This window comes from Carcharhinus amblyrhynchos, chromosome 11 (genome assembly GCF_965287045.1).
Source record: "Carcharhinus amblyrhynchos chromosome 11, sCarAmb.v2.hapA, whole genome shotgun sequence".
Taxonomy (NCBI): domain Eukaryota; kingdom Metazoa; phylum Chordata; class Chondrichthyes; order Carcharhiniformes; family Carcharhinidae; genus Carcharhinus; species Carcharhinus amblyrhynchos.
Window position 1 is genome coordinate 56,727,509 of NC_137334.1, and position 12,818 is coordinate 56,740,326.

Genomic DNA, 12,818 nt, shown 5'->3' on the forward strand with positions numbered 1-12,818 from the left:
ACCTATTCACACCAGAGTTTGACAGTTCTGGAACTCTGTGCATCCGCACTGGTCCTGATCTGTCAGTTTCCCCATTTGCTGGAGAGCCCGAGACCCCCGCAGTGCTGCCCCTCCAACACCCTCCCCCCCCCCCCACAGCTCAATTGTGGCCCCCAATAACAATTCCTGGGCCAGCACTGAACCCGCCGCCCCCGAGCACCCCAATGTCCAGCTCACCATCCCCCCTCCCCCAGCAGTGGCAATTTCCCCACCTCCCTCACTGCGGCAAACACCTGGGATTCAGAGCCCCCAGGCAGACCACCAGCCCCCTCAATCACTGGTCCCCTCCAGCCCAGACTGATCCCAGTGCAGAGGCAGCAGGACCGCGCCCCCCCCCCCCACCCACTCACCAATTGCCCCTAGGTCCGGTTCACAATAGGCCCCACCACCTTGGCACAGCCCAGTGTCTGATGGGCAGTGCCAAGGTGCCCCCAGGCATGGGCACTTTGCACCTTGGACAGTGTCAGGGGTACAGGCTGGCACTGTCAACATGCCCATGACCAGAGAGCACCACCTCGCCATTCATTCTGGTGGGGTGTCCTGCTTGTTCCCCAAATGTGGGGAGCTACTCTAAACCCCGCCACAATGAAGTACTCCTGGCGGGGTGGGCTCGGCAAATTCATGACAATGACATGCAAAACATATTTTAAAAAAAATTCACATCACTTTTCTGTCTTCCCACTTTTTTCCAGTGTGATATAGACCCTCGCTGTTCTCTGGCTCTGGGAGATGTGCATGCATTCCCAGCGCATGCGCAAATCCCAGAAAAAGGCCGATGACACAATTCTCCTGACCGGACCTGCCAGAAAAGTTGTGGGTCATGACGGGAGAACCAGGCTCCATGTTACTTCCAGAGGCAGGATTATTTGGTGCGGAACCTTATCCCTAAATTTCTAATGCAAAATTATTGTTGACAGTAAAACAAACAAGTGGTGCATACCAATACACAAGCACTGCAGATAATTGGTGTATCTAGATCAATTGGCATAGCCATCTAGCACTTCATGCTGGTGGGATCTTCTTGTCCATCGGCCGGCCAACCCGCCACATATTTCGTGGGGTGGATTTGATGGTAAATCCCATTGACTATGGTGAGACTAGAAGATCCCACTGCCGGCCAACAGCAGAATAACGTCATGGGGTGACCAGAGAATCCTGCCGCTTGTATAATAGATTCTTGTTTCTGAAACTACATTGCAGGTATTTCATGATGTTGCATATAAAGCAAAGGATCGTAATGATTTGGTTGCTGGTGTGGACGAATTTCTTGATCAGGTGACTGTGCTGCCGCCAGGGGAATGGGACCCATCAATCCGAATAGAGCCACCAAAAAGTGTACCTTCCCAGGTATGTAATCTTTCATGTTATTGTTCTCAAATTGTGCCCTTACTATATGGCTCTGCATTTTTGTTGAAAAGCAATGGTGAAATCTTTATTTAATTCTTTCATGGGATGTGGGTAACACTGGCAAAGTCGACATTTGTTGTTCATCCCTAATTGCCCTTATTGTTATTTTGTTGGAAGCTGGATTATACTGTGGTAATTAACATCACAAAATTGAATAGCCTTAAACTCATCTATTGATAAAACTCTCAGAGCTGAAAAGAAGTTGCTCTATACATCATTATATCTTTTTTGCTTCTTCTAAAAAGCAGTAAGCTGCAAAGATGCTCATGCTTATCGATTGGGAATAGAAATGTGAATAAATTGTAATGGCAACCCAAAAAATAAGAGTAACGTATACCTCAGAGTAATTAAAGGCTTGTGATCTCATCAGCGTTGATGTCATTAACTCCAAAGTAATGGCGTGACTCTGGACATAATTTCATAGGTTAAATGCATCCAGTTCTTGTACTTAAAACTGCCATACTCTGGCATGGTACTGTTATACCAACTGAAATTTAAAAATACAAAGAATCATAATTATAATTCTATAACTATATTGACATGTGTAATGGTGCAGATTCATGAAAATCATCTGCCACTTTTATTCAACAATTAAAATTTTGAATGGCAAAAATAAGGTATGTAACATTGTATCGAATAAAAGCCATGGGGGCGATTTTCCCAGACCGCTGCACTATTGTAGCAGCGCAATGGGCTGGAAGACATCAGCGGAGCCGTTTTGCGGACTTTCTGCTGGGCACCACGGCCTCTGTGCATCTCCCAGCCGAAGATTTTTAGAATAATCAGCTCCATGTCAGAAAATGGCGTGGAGCTGATTTCAATATGCTAATATGCTAATCAGGAATGCACGTTCCCGGGCCCGTTAATGAAACGTAACTCCAGATTAGCATGTTGAAATCAGCTCCATGACAATTTCTGGCATCTCCATCCCCGCCAGGGGTGGTTCACTCCATGGGGCTTACAACTGCTCCCCATGAATTCGGAACAGGTGGCTCCTAACCCCACTAAGGAGAGGCCATTGAGGCCCCTGCAGGAGGGCGGGAGTAAAGGGGGGGTGAAACCGATTGGGAGGGGAATTGGTGAGGGGGGTGGGGCATCCCACTGCCGCTCTGCATTCAAGATCATGGGCAGAGGAACGGAGGACGACGATCAAGGCTGCTCAGATTCCATTTGGAGTATTGTGAGCAGTTTTGGACCCCTTATCTGAGGAAGGATGTGCTGGCCTTGGAAAGGGTCCAGAGGATGTTCACAGGAATGACCCTGGAATGAAGAGTTTGTCATATGAGGAACGGTTGCGGACTCTGGGTCTGTACTTGTTGGGGTTTAGAAGGATGAGGAGGGATCTTGTTGAAACTTACAGGATACTGCGAGGCCTGGGTAGAGTGGAGAGGATGTTTCCACTAGTAGGAAAAATTAGAACCAGAAGGCACAATCTCAGCTAAAGGGACGATCCTTTAAAACAGAGATGGGGAGGAATTTCTCCAGCCAGAGAGTGTTGAATCTGAGGAACTCTTTGCCACATAAGGCTGTGGAGGCCAGTCATTGAATGTCTTTAAGACAGAGAAAGATAGGTTCTTGATTAATAAGGGGATAGGGGTTATGGGGAAAAGGCAGAAGAAAGGGGATGAGAAAAAAATCAGCCACGATTGAATGGCAGAGCAGACTCGATGGTCTGTATGGCCTAATTCTGTTCCTATGTCTTATGGCCTTGTAACCTACAAGATTGGAAGGTAGGTTCAACGAGGTAAGTTTTTCTTGATTAGCATGGGCTTGATAGGCTGAATGTGCCATACTTTTTCTGTGTTGAAAGACAGGTGTTTTCACTTTCATTCTCCTGGTATTAAAAAATAGATTCTGGGAAATAGACCCCTGCACCCGCCTGCAGAGCTCCCTTCTGCTGGGCAGTGTGAATTAAAGCCAGGAATGGCTTCGTCTTTGCAACTTTGTCTTTGTCAACTGTATTTTGAATTCTACATTTATTTGTTTCTGGTGGGTAGTATACCACTACAATCACATCACAAATTGATAGATTGTCACCAGAATTCTACCACCACGGGAATTGGAGCTGGTAAGGGGAAGACAGTGGGAAGGCCTGTTGATCTTGGGTGGGATTTCCAGTCTCAGGTCGAGCGAGGCTGTAAAATCCTGCCATGTGAGTATAATGTTTGATTGATGAATTTAACATACTGATAATTTCATTTCTGCGTGCACTCTTTACCAATTAGGTTAATGCTTGTGTAAAAATCGTGCGCACAGAAATGTGAACTGTTTGACATTTTTATACGAACGTTTTTGTTCTACCCTTGGATCTTGAACTTCTATATTTTCATGCTATTTTCTCTTGTAACTTATGCAGGAAAAAAGAAAAATTGCAGGGATTCCAAATGGAACCACAGCTCACGGGGATGCTGATCCACTTGAAGGACATAGTGGACCTGAGTTACAGAGAACAGGAAGGTTGGTGAAAACAACATTTATGTTAAGACAACTGCGCTTTATGTCAACAATCAATATGTCAACACTAACAAGATTAGCGTTCCATAAATGTTTCTTGGTGGAAAGGTAATATAGATCATGCTAGGTTTTGAACATTGGGTGGAATTTTCCATTCTGTGCACAGAATCATAGAAACCCTACAGGCAGAAAGAGACAATCTGGTCCATCGAGTCTGCACTGACCACAATCCCACCCAGGCCCTACCCCCATATCCCTACACATTTACCTGCTAATCCCGCTAACCCACGCATCTCAGGACACTAAGAGGCAGTTTTTTAGCATGGCCAATCAATCTAACCTGCACACCTTTGGACGTTGGGAGGAAACCGGAGCACCCGGAGGAAACCCATGCAGACCCGAGGAGAATGTGCAAACTCCACACAGACAGTGATCCAAGCTGGGAATCGAATCCAGGTCCCTGGAGCTGTGAAGCAACAGTGCTAACCACTGTGCTACCGTGCTGCCAGAGTGCTGGCTGGGGTCAGAAGATCTGCATTTAGCTCTCCTGCTGCCGAGCAAAGTTTTCTCTGCAAATTCTCTGACATTCTGTGCACAGAAAATCGGGGTATACAGATTCTGCTGTCATGCTGGCAGGGTAGGGCTTCAGAGTCGGCAATGCTGTTCCATAGAGATTGGGATGTCCTGACCTGTGTTAAAACGACAATCCCCCCACGCCCCCACAGATATGGGGGAACTACCCTCCCATAACTCATCAGGAGAAAGCTCCCCACCTCACCACACACACGCACACAGAAGCCCCAGGACAACAACCATCCCCTCAATAAGGACTGGGGCAATCTCGTTTCCCACGCATAAGGTTAACCCAGTGGGATTCCCCAGAGGGCCTATCCCAGCACTGCCCCTAGCAGTGGCACCCTGCCAAGTGGATTTTGCCTACGGGCAGTGCCAGGGGTAGTGCTAAGGCTTGTTTCTCTCACCCCAGGGACTATACATACCCTTGTATCCCCAGTAGGTTCCCCTTGACTGCTTCCTGTTTTTCAAACTTAATACAAACCTTATGTCGCCAACGGGGAATTCCTTATTTGGGGGAACATAAGACAGGGAAGGACATTAACTGCGTTTAAGTTTATTTAAATACATTGTGACAGCGCTGGCAAGAGGTCAGGAAAAATCAGAAGGTGAGATCTTATCGGTGCAAATCTTGTTTTCAGAATCTTACAAAATTTAGGAGCCACATGCCGTTTATGCTGAGGGCTAAAGTGGGCTCAAAATCATTCCTATGAAATTGCTGTATCAATTTGAATGGTAATTATTGACCAGTTTAATAACATAACATCGATACGGTTAAACAGTCTTGTGGTGCAGTGGGTAATGTCCCTGCCTCTGAGCCAGAAGCTCTGGGTTTGGCTCCCCCCCCTCACTACTAGATGGCCAAGGAAGGTGTGTACGTGGTGCGGCCAAATAGGTTGAGTGTTAACCTGCAAGTCCTTCCAACACGCCAGTGGCTGGCAGTAGGAGCAGGAGAGACTCCCGGTCAACCTGCTTGATGAGAAATGGCACCCCTCAAGCTAAGAGCTCCTGGTAACAGACTTGCGACCTGTGCCAAGAATTGCTAGCGATGGAAACAGACAAAGTCTGCCTTAGTGCACCACTAGGTGTTTTTGATTTGATTTGGTTTATTATTGTCATGTGTAGTTGTATACAGTGAAAAGTATTGTTTCTTGTGCGCTATACAGACAAAGCATACCGTTCCTTGAGTACATGGGAGAGAAGAAAAGGAGAGGGTGCATAATATAATGTTACAGTCATAGCTAGGCTGTAGAGAAAGATCAACTTAATTTAAGGTAGGTCCATTCAAAAGTCTGATAGCAACAGGATAGAAGCTGTTCTTGAGTCAGTTGGTATGTGATCTCAGACTTTTATATCTTTTCTCTGATGGAAGAGGGTGAAAGAGAGTATGTTCAGGGTGAGTGGGAAGAAAATTAGTATCAGTACAGTTAAATTGAATCCCACAGGCTGTTTCTTCCTTCATGTTATGTTAGCGTAAGCACCACTTTCACTACCTCTGCTATCTTTCTACTTAGAAAAAAAACTTTTATTCAAGACAGATAACAAAAATGAACAATAAATTGATTCCTACCAGTCCGTAGTAACTTAGGAGGTTCATGGGCATAATGGCATGGCAGTTTCATTATGACAATTCTGAGTGATTACCTTAATGCCATTGCAACACTGCTACAGCCAAGAATTTAAGCAATGTTTCGGATCTAGACTGCAGTGAGACAATTTGCAGACTGGAGACTTATAGCAGAATTTGTGCTGTATAAAATAAATAAAATTGTTTATTCCACGTTCAGACGAGAGAAAAATTTAAATATTAAAATTGGCATTTTTGCACTTATATTTTAGAAAAAAGTAGTTTTCATTCTGCTTTTCCAATTGTTGTCTTTGCTCCCTCCTTCCTCTCAATTACTTCTTGCTAGGATGTATTCCATGGGTACACGGGCACCTGTTCTATACTTCCCCAGGTCATCATTTTGTACAGTATCCAATTGTACAAGCAACCACGGCTGAGCCTGATTTCATTGCTCCAAATGTGTTTTGTAACAATACAACTTGATACCAAGAGTTGGAACCTTGTTTAAACTTAGTCTGTCTGATGTCAAGATTGAGTTCTGACTGAAATTAGGAAACCTTTCAGCACCCACTCTGTCAAGCCTCCTTAGGTGTTTTAATAAGATCATCTCTCAATTTTCTAACTCCAACATATACAGGCCTAGCCTTTCAAACCTTTCTTCATAAGATAGCCACCATCTTCACACCCCATCCCAGTACCAGTTGAATAAACCTTCTTTGAGCTGCTTCTAATGCTCAGACTTCTTAAATAAGCAGACCATTACTGTGCACATTACTTTAAAACATGAAAACAACAAACCTGTGGAAGCTGGAAATCTGAAATTAAAACAAAGTGCTGGAAACATTCAACAGCTGTAGCAGTTTCTGTGGAGAGAGAAAAATAGAGTTAATGTTTAGAGTTAAATATGACACTTCAGAAGAGTCTCTTTCGCTCTCTTTGCACAAATACTGCCAGGCACTATGGACGGGACTTAACAGTCTCACCCGTCCCGAAACTGTAAAGTCCCACCCGAGGTCAACAGACCTTTCCATGGTTCGTCCCTCACCTGCTCCGATTCCTGTGACAGGCAGAATGATAAAATTCCGGCCATTGAATATTTCCAGCACTTTCTGTCTACTAATTGGTCATAGTGCTTCATATTTATAGATCAGTTCAAATATCCCATGTAAATGAATAATTGTTTCATTAGATTTATCAAAACCAGGTATTTTACATTTTTTTTATTTTTCAAAAAACAGGTTATTTGGTGGATTATTGGAAGACATCAAAAGAAAAATCCCATACTTCTGGAGTGATTTTAGGGATGCGGTCAACTTGCAATGTGTAGCATCCTTCCTATTTCTCTACTGTGCCTGCATGTCTCCTGTTATCACATTTGGTGGTCTACTTGGAGAAGCTACGGAAGGTTGCATAGTAAGATTAACAATTTTGTTTTCTGGAAAAATAATAAGTGTTGAGAATTTCCTTTCATACTTTGCTTATTCAGAGAAAATTATTTGTGATCCACAGAAGTATAAAAGATTGCTCTGTAGTTTTTCCAACAATGGAAAGGCAATATAAGAATGTACAAGACTTTGCAAGATTTTTTTTGGTCACTGTATTATTTTTCATGGTTAATTACTAACTAATTTAATAATTTAACATCAACCATCAATATCTATTGTTATCATTTTGGTTGCAAAAAAGAAAGAATCCAAAATCCTGCTTCTCTGCTGAAAGAATGAAGCCATGAGATTCCACAGGTTTAAAAAAAAATATTTTTACTGTTCAAACCAAACATAAATATTGCTTTAGCTAACCATCCAACCATCTAAGGGTGGAAATATCCCAATAAAATTGAAGTGTTATAAAGGTGAGAATACCTTGCCAGCATGTCAGGTGCGGTTGAGAGAGCGGTGAGTTTTGTGTTGGCGTGGGAGGGGGTGTGGGGGTGGTTTTGGGGGAAGGGGAGATGGAAACAGGGCCTAAACATGCTGATGAGCCCAGCCACAAAGTGCTTGGGTACCATATTGAAATGGTGCCCCAATCTCTCACTGCACTGGGAGACCCCCTATCTCCCCCCCATGGACATTGGTAGGGCGACACAGTGGTTAGCACTGCTGCCTCATAGCGCCAAGGACCCAGGTTCGATTCCGAGCTTGGGTCACTGTCTGTGTGGAGTTTGCACATGCTCCCTGTGTCTGTGTGGGTTTCTTCTGGGTGCTCCGGTTTCCTCCCACAGCCCGAAAGATGCACTAGTTAGGCGCATTGACCATATTAAATTCTTCCTCAGTGTACCTGGACAGGCTCCGGAGTGTGACGACTAGGGGATTTTCACAGTAACTTCATTGCAGTGTTAATATAAGCCTACTTGTGACTACTAAATAAACTTTAATAACTTTAACTTTAACACCCCCCCCCCGCCAAATTTGGTAGCATGTTTCCCCTCCCTGACACAGTTTGCCGGCAATAGGTCCCCCATCGTGACCTCTGTCATGCTCTCCCATCATGACCCACAACATGCCCCCCTCATGCTCCATCCCCGCACAACTCTCTGTACAACACCCCTGTATAGCACCCCCGTCAAAGCTCCTGCCTCCACTCTCGGGTCACACCCCCTTGGCACTGCCTCTGGCACACAGCAAAGTGGTTATCAGGGTGCCAGGTGATGGGCACTGCCCAGCCATGTTCTCGGTCACCTGGAGACTTCAGTGGCCTCCCAGCTCTCCAGCCTGGCCTTTGCACTTGGTCTGTGCTGGTGGAGACTAGTAGTGATTCCCGTTGGTCTCACACTGCACTTGAAGTTCGGAACATCCTGGGAGTTAGGAGGATCTGACATCAAACGGGCTGAGCGTATTTAAATACTACTTTAAATATGCTAATTGGTTTTGCGCCCAGAAAGGGCGCAATCTGGTTTCTGCCATTTTGAAGGGACCGGGGCAATAGCAAACTGTTTGGCACTGAGCACAAAACTGATTTTTAAGCCTGCATGCTATTTTTCGGATTCAGTGCCATCTGTGCCAAGTCTGATGAGATGGAAAAATCATGCCCTAAGAGTCGACATAAATCAAACATGACAGATCTTATGCTGCAAGGATCCCTCGGGTCAGATTTTGTTCCTCTGGAGCATACAAAGTGAAACAATATCAATTTAATGTCACTGAAAGAACCAATGAACCAATTTTCAGAGAAGACTCAGGAATGATCAGTATCCTAGGAGGAAGCCAAAGATACAAGAAAGAGATTGCAACGCTGAAACAAATATTTACACGTTTGAAAGAAACTGTGAATAAACATTACATTTCCTGAGAGATATAAGAAGAGATGGAAATCAAGAACATAGAATGGCAAACAAAGGTAGAGGTTGTCACTAAAGAGCATTGAGTGTTTAAAAAACAATTGACTGAAATGCAATTACAGAACATGGGCATGAAGGATAGCACAGAGGAATCCTACCCTGCCAAGGAAAAGCTGATCAGTGTCGAGAATCAACTTTCGTGTATGAAAGATGACTTTGTTTCGAAAAAATGAGAACTGAAGAGAACACCGAAGTATCACTCACAGGGAGTACAGCACGTGAAAGAGGGCTTGAAATACTTAAATGATGAACTTGTACAATCAAATTTGAAGAAAGGTAGATCTACAAATAAAATCTGATGAACTTCAAGTATCAGTTGCTGCCAATAAACACCATGAGAAGTGCTTGCAACTACTAAGGTATGACACAAACAGATTTTTAAGCTGACATACATCATCTGCAACCAGCCATTCTCACTCTTGACCAGGGTTGCCTGATTAGCCCAGATTCTCTTCTAGACAGTGGAGGATGTCAAGACTATCACTGTCATTAACAAATCAGAACAGCATGGACCTGAGTACTGAAGCACTGAAGAGTATTCAGACTCAGATTTTACCTTTGATCTCTCCTCTCTTTGCAGGGCAGGTGTGTCCATTATCATTCCAGGCCCTCGGGGGTCTCCAACTTATTGCCTGTATGACACTTTCAGTGGAATAGGTACCAGAGAATGATCAGCAGTCTGAGAAGCCTTTGCATCCAACTGTGCTGATGGTACAGCTTGTCAACACAGCAGCCACTATGCACACACTGCAACTTCCAGCCGGCATGATACTACCACAAGCAAAGTTGGAACCTGGTAGCAGTCTCTCATTGTTGATAACAAAAAGCAGAGGTGGAGGTACCACGAAACTTTCCTTTCACCACAGGGATTTTCTTCCTCAGTTTTGGAGGGCTTCAAGATGGTCCACACAAAGAAAGAAGAAGGAAAAGCAGCGGCAATAGTCAAAAACTGTGTTTGTCCATCCCACAAGAAATGATTAAGTGTAACAGAAAGCATGGATCAATGCAGCAGCCAAACCAACCAGGCATGGCTCAACATAAAGCAATAGAAGAAAAGCATGCTCAAATGCCAGTCCAAGCTCTGAGTCAGCAGTAAGAACAGAACTAACAGACCCTACCACTCCTCCAACAGAATGGTGGACGAGAAGTGGAAGGGTTATAATGCTGCCAGACCACCTAAACCTCTAACTTCAAGGACTTAAAGGAGGGAGATGGAATAGTGAGAATGTTGTCATAAAGCTGATACAGTAGTAGCAACAAGGCTAGAACAGCATTGAGACAGTAACAAGTTAAAAACATAAGACTAATAACAATGTAAACATGAAGCAAACAAATGTAACTCCAAATCCATGGGATAAAGCTTTGCGGGGAGGTGAGGTATAAGAGTTGTCACGTGGAGGGTTGATGTGGGACTGCGTACAGTATTGTCCACACTGCAAGGTGAAAAGTCACATCACCCAGAACTTGAGTCAGTGTGATGTTGCACAGAGATGTGTTAAGACCTAGACATGTAGGCAACTTCTTTTCTATGTGCTGTTATAAGCCAGTTAACAGGTCTATTGTATTTAATGTTCAGTTCAATCATAATATCCATATTAACATCTATACAATATCAATCTGACATGTTGGGCCTAATTTTACCATTTTCATTCGAAGTGCTGAATCTGGGCACAATTCTGATCTGACTTGGAAATCTGCTTTCAGGCGTCCCCATACGCACTTTGCCTGAAAAAAATATTGCATGTCTGAATTGCGCTGTGGACAGGGCTTAGCATGCCTGAAACCATTGGAACTCTGAACTGCCCATGCGCAGTTAGAAAAAATTTGAAAAAGCGTGTCCGTGCCCACTCCTATGCTGCAGAAAGTGGAGAAAGTGGCTCGGGAGTGAAAAGCGGGAGCAATGGCCCCTACAGACAGCACTGTCCTCCTTATCTACTCACCCCGCCAACTACCCAGATCGATCACGACCCCCTGCTCTCTTCCCCTTCACCGATCACCTGCAGAGTGGCAGTGGACCCTCTCCCCCACCCACCAGAGATCCACCCTGCCCCCCTCACCTCTCTCCTCCCCTCACCACAGAGAGTGATCTGGCCTCACTCCATCCCCCTCCCTGCAGGAGTGATCTGGCCTCACTCCACACCTCCCCCCACCACCCAGAGAATGATATGGCCTCACTACACCCCCCCCCAACCAAGAGGAATGTCTGATCCGCCTCTTCCTCCCTTCGCACCCCCAACCAGACAATGATCGGCCTTCCTCCCACCTCCCACCAGACAGCAATTTCACCCCCCCCCCCCCACACCAGACAATGATCGGCCATCACCGCCCCCCAACCAGACAATGATCACCTGCCCCCTCCCCCCACTAGACAACGATCGGCTCTCCTCCACCCCAACCAGACAACGATTGGGTCTCCCCCTCCCCCCTCACCCCTCCCCACCAGAGATACATCTGACCCACCGCCTCCTCTTCCCCCCATCCCCCAACCAGACAACGATCGGCCCTCCCTCCTCCCTCCCCTGCAACCAGAGAATTATCTGACCCGTCTCCTTCCTGCCCGCCACCATCGACCTGAGTCAGAGAGCCGTTGGAAGCTCTGAACTTGCGTCTTGAGCAGCTGGAGTGCCCGATTCAGACTTCTATTCACCATGTTCATTTCGGTGCGATTCCGTATTGGCGAACATGGTGGTAAAGGGGGAAATGCTGATAAAGTTTGGCGGGCAGTTCATTAATTCAAGTTAAATGCATGCAAACACATTTAAATCACCGTTGTGCTCGTTTTGGGCGCGAATCGGATCACGGCCACTCCTGGGTCTCAGTAAGGTGGCCATCTGCGCAGACGCAGGCGGGGATCACATTAATGACCTCACACCTGACTTTCCCACGTTTTCTCACCTGAAAATGGGTGCGACGCAATGACAAAGTAGGGCTCGTTATGCATGATTCTGAATATAAATACAAATTTGAATAATTTTTCCATTCAAATCCATTTTATAGACAATTGAACATTTGTCAATAAACTTCCCTTTAATCATAACATGTTACATTCTAAAATTATATTGTATTCTTTGGGAATTATTCAGCTTTCAATTTTTGATAACATTGATTCAAACAGAATCAGGACAATTAATTTAGTTTACCCTTCACACACCAATTATACTGGGGTGAGTTACTGGGGAAGTCATTTTATATTTTGAAGCCATGTGAAGTAATTGAAATAAAATAAGTGCTGGGAAGACACATATTGGATTGATTTATCATTAAGCTAGTCAGTTTTTGTGCAGAGAACTAAGAACAAATTATGTTTTGAGTACAGAGGATTTTTACCTTTGAAGTTAGAATACGTGACACCATTTATACATACAGATTGTATTTGTATCATTTAATGTAGATTTTTATAAAACTGTTCACGGCAGAATTGTATATACTGAAAATGATGGC

At 44.7% G+C, this 12,818-nt stretch overlaps 1 protein-coding gene across 3 annotated transcripts in view; it reads left to right on the forward strand.

The window, feature by feature from the left end:
- The window catches only part of LOC145350155 (sodium-driven chloride bicarbonate exchanger-like), a 256,118-nt gene that overhangs the window by 173,502 nt on the left and 69,798 nt on the right, over positions 1–12,818 (forward strand). For all 3 annotated transcript variants that reach the window (XM_080199161.1, XM_080199162.1, XM_080199163.1), the window contains 3 exons: positions 1,240–1,386; positions 3,803–3,903; positions 7,279–7,453. In XM_080199161.1, the coding sequence (XP_080055287.1) occupies positions 1,240–1,386; positions 3,803–3,903; positions 7,279–7,453 (423 nt within the window). The remainder of the gene's footprint in view (positions 1–1,239; positions 1,387–3,802; positions 3,904–7,278; positions 7,454–12,818) is intronic.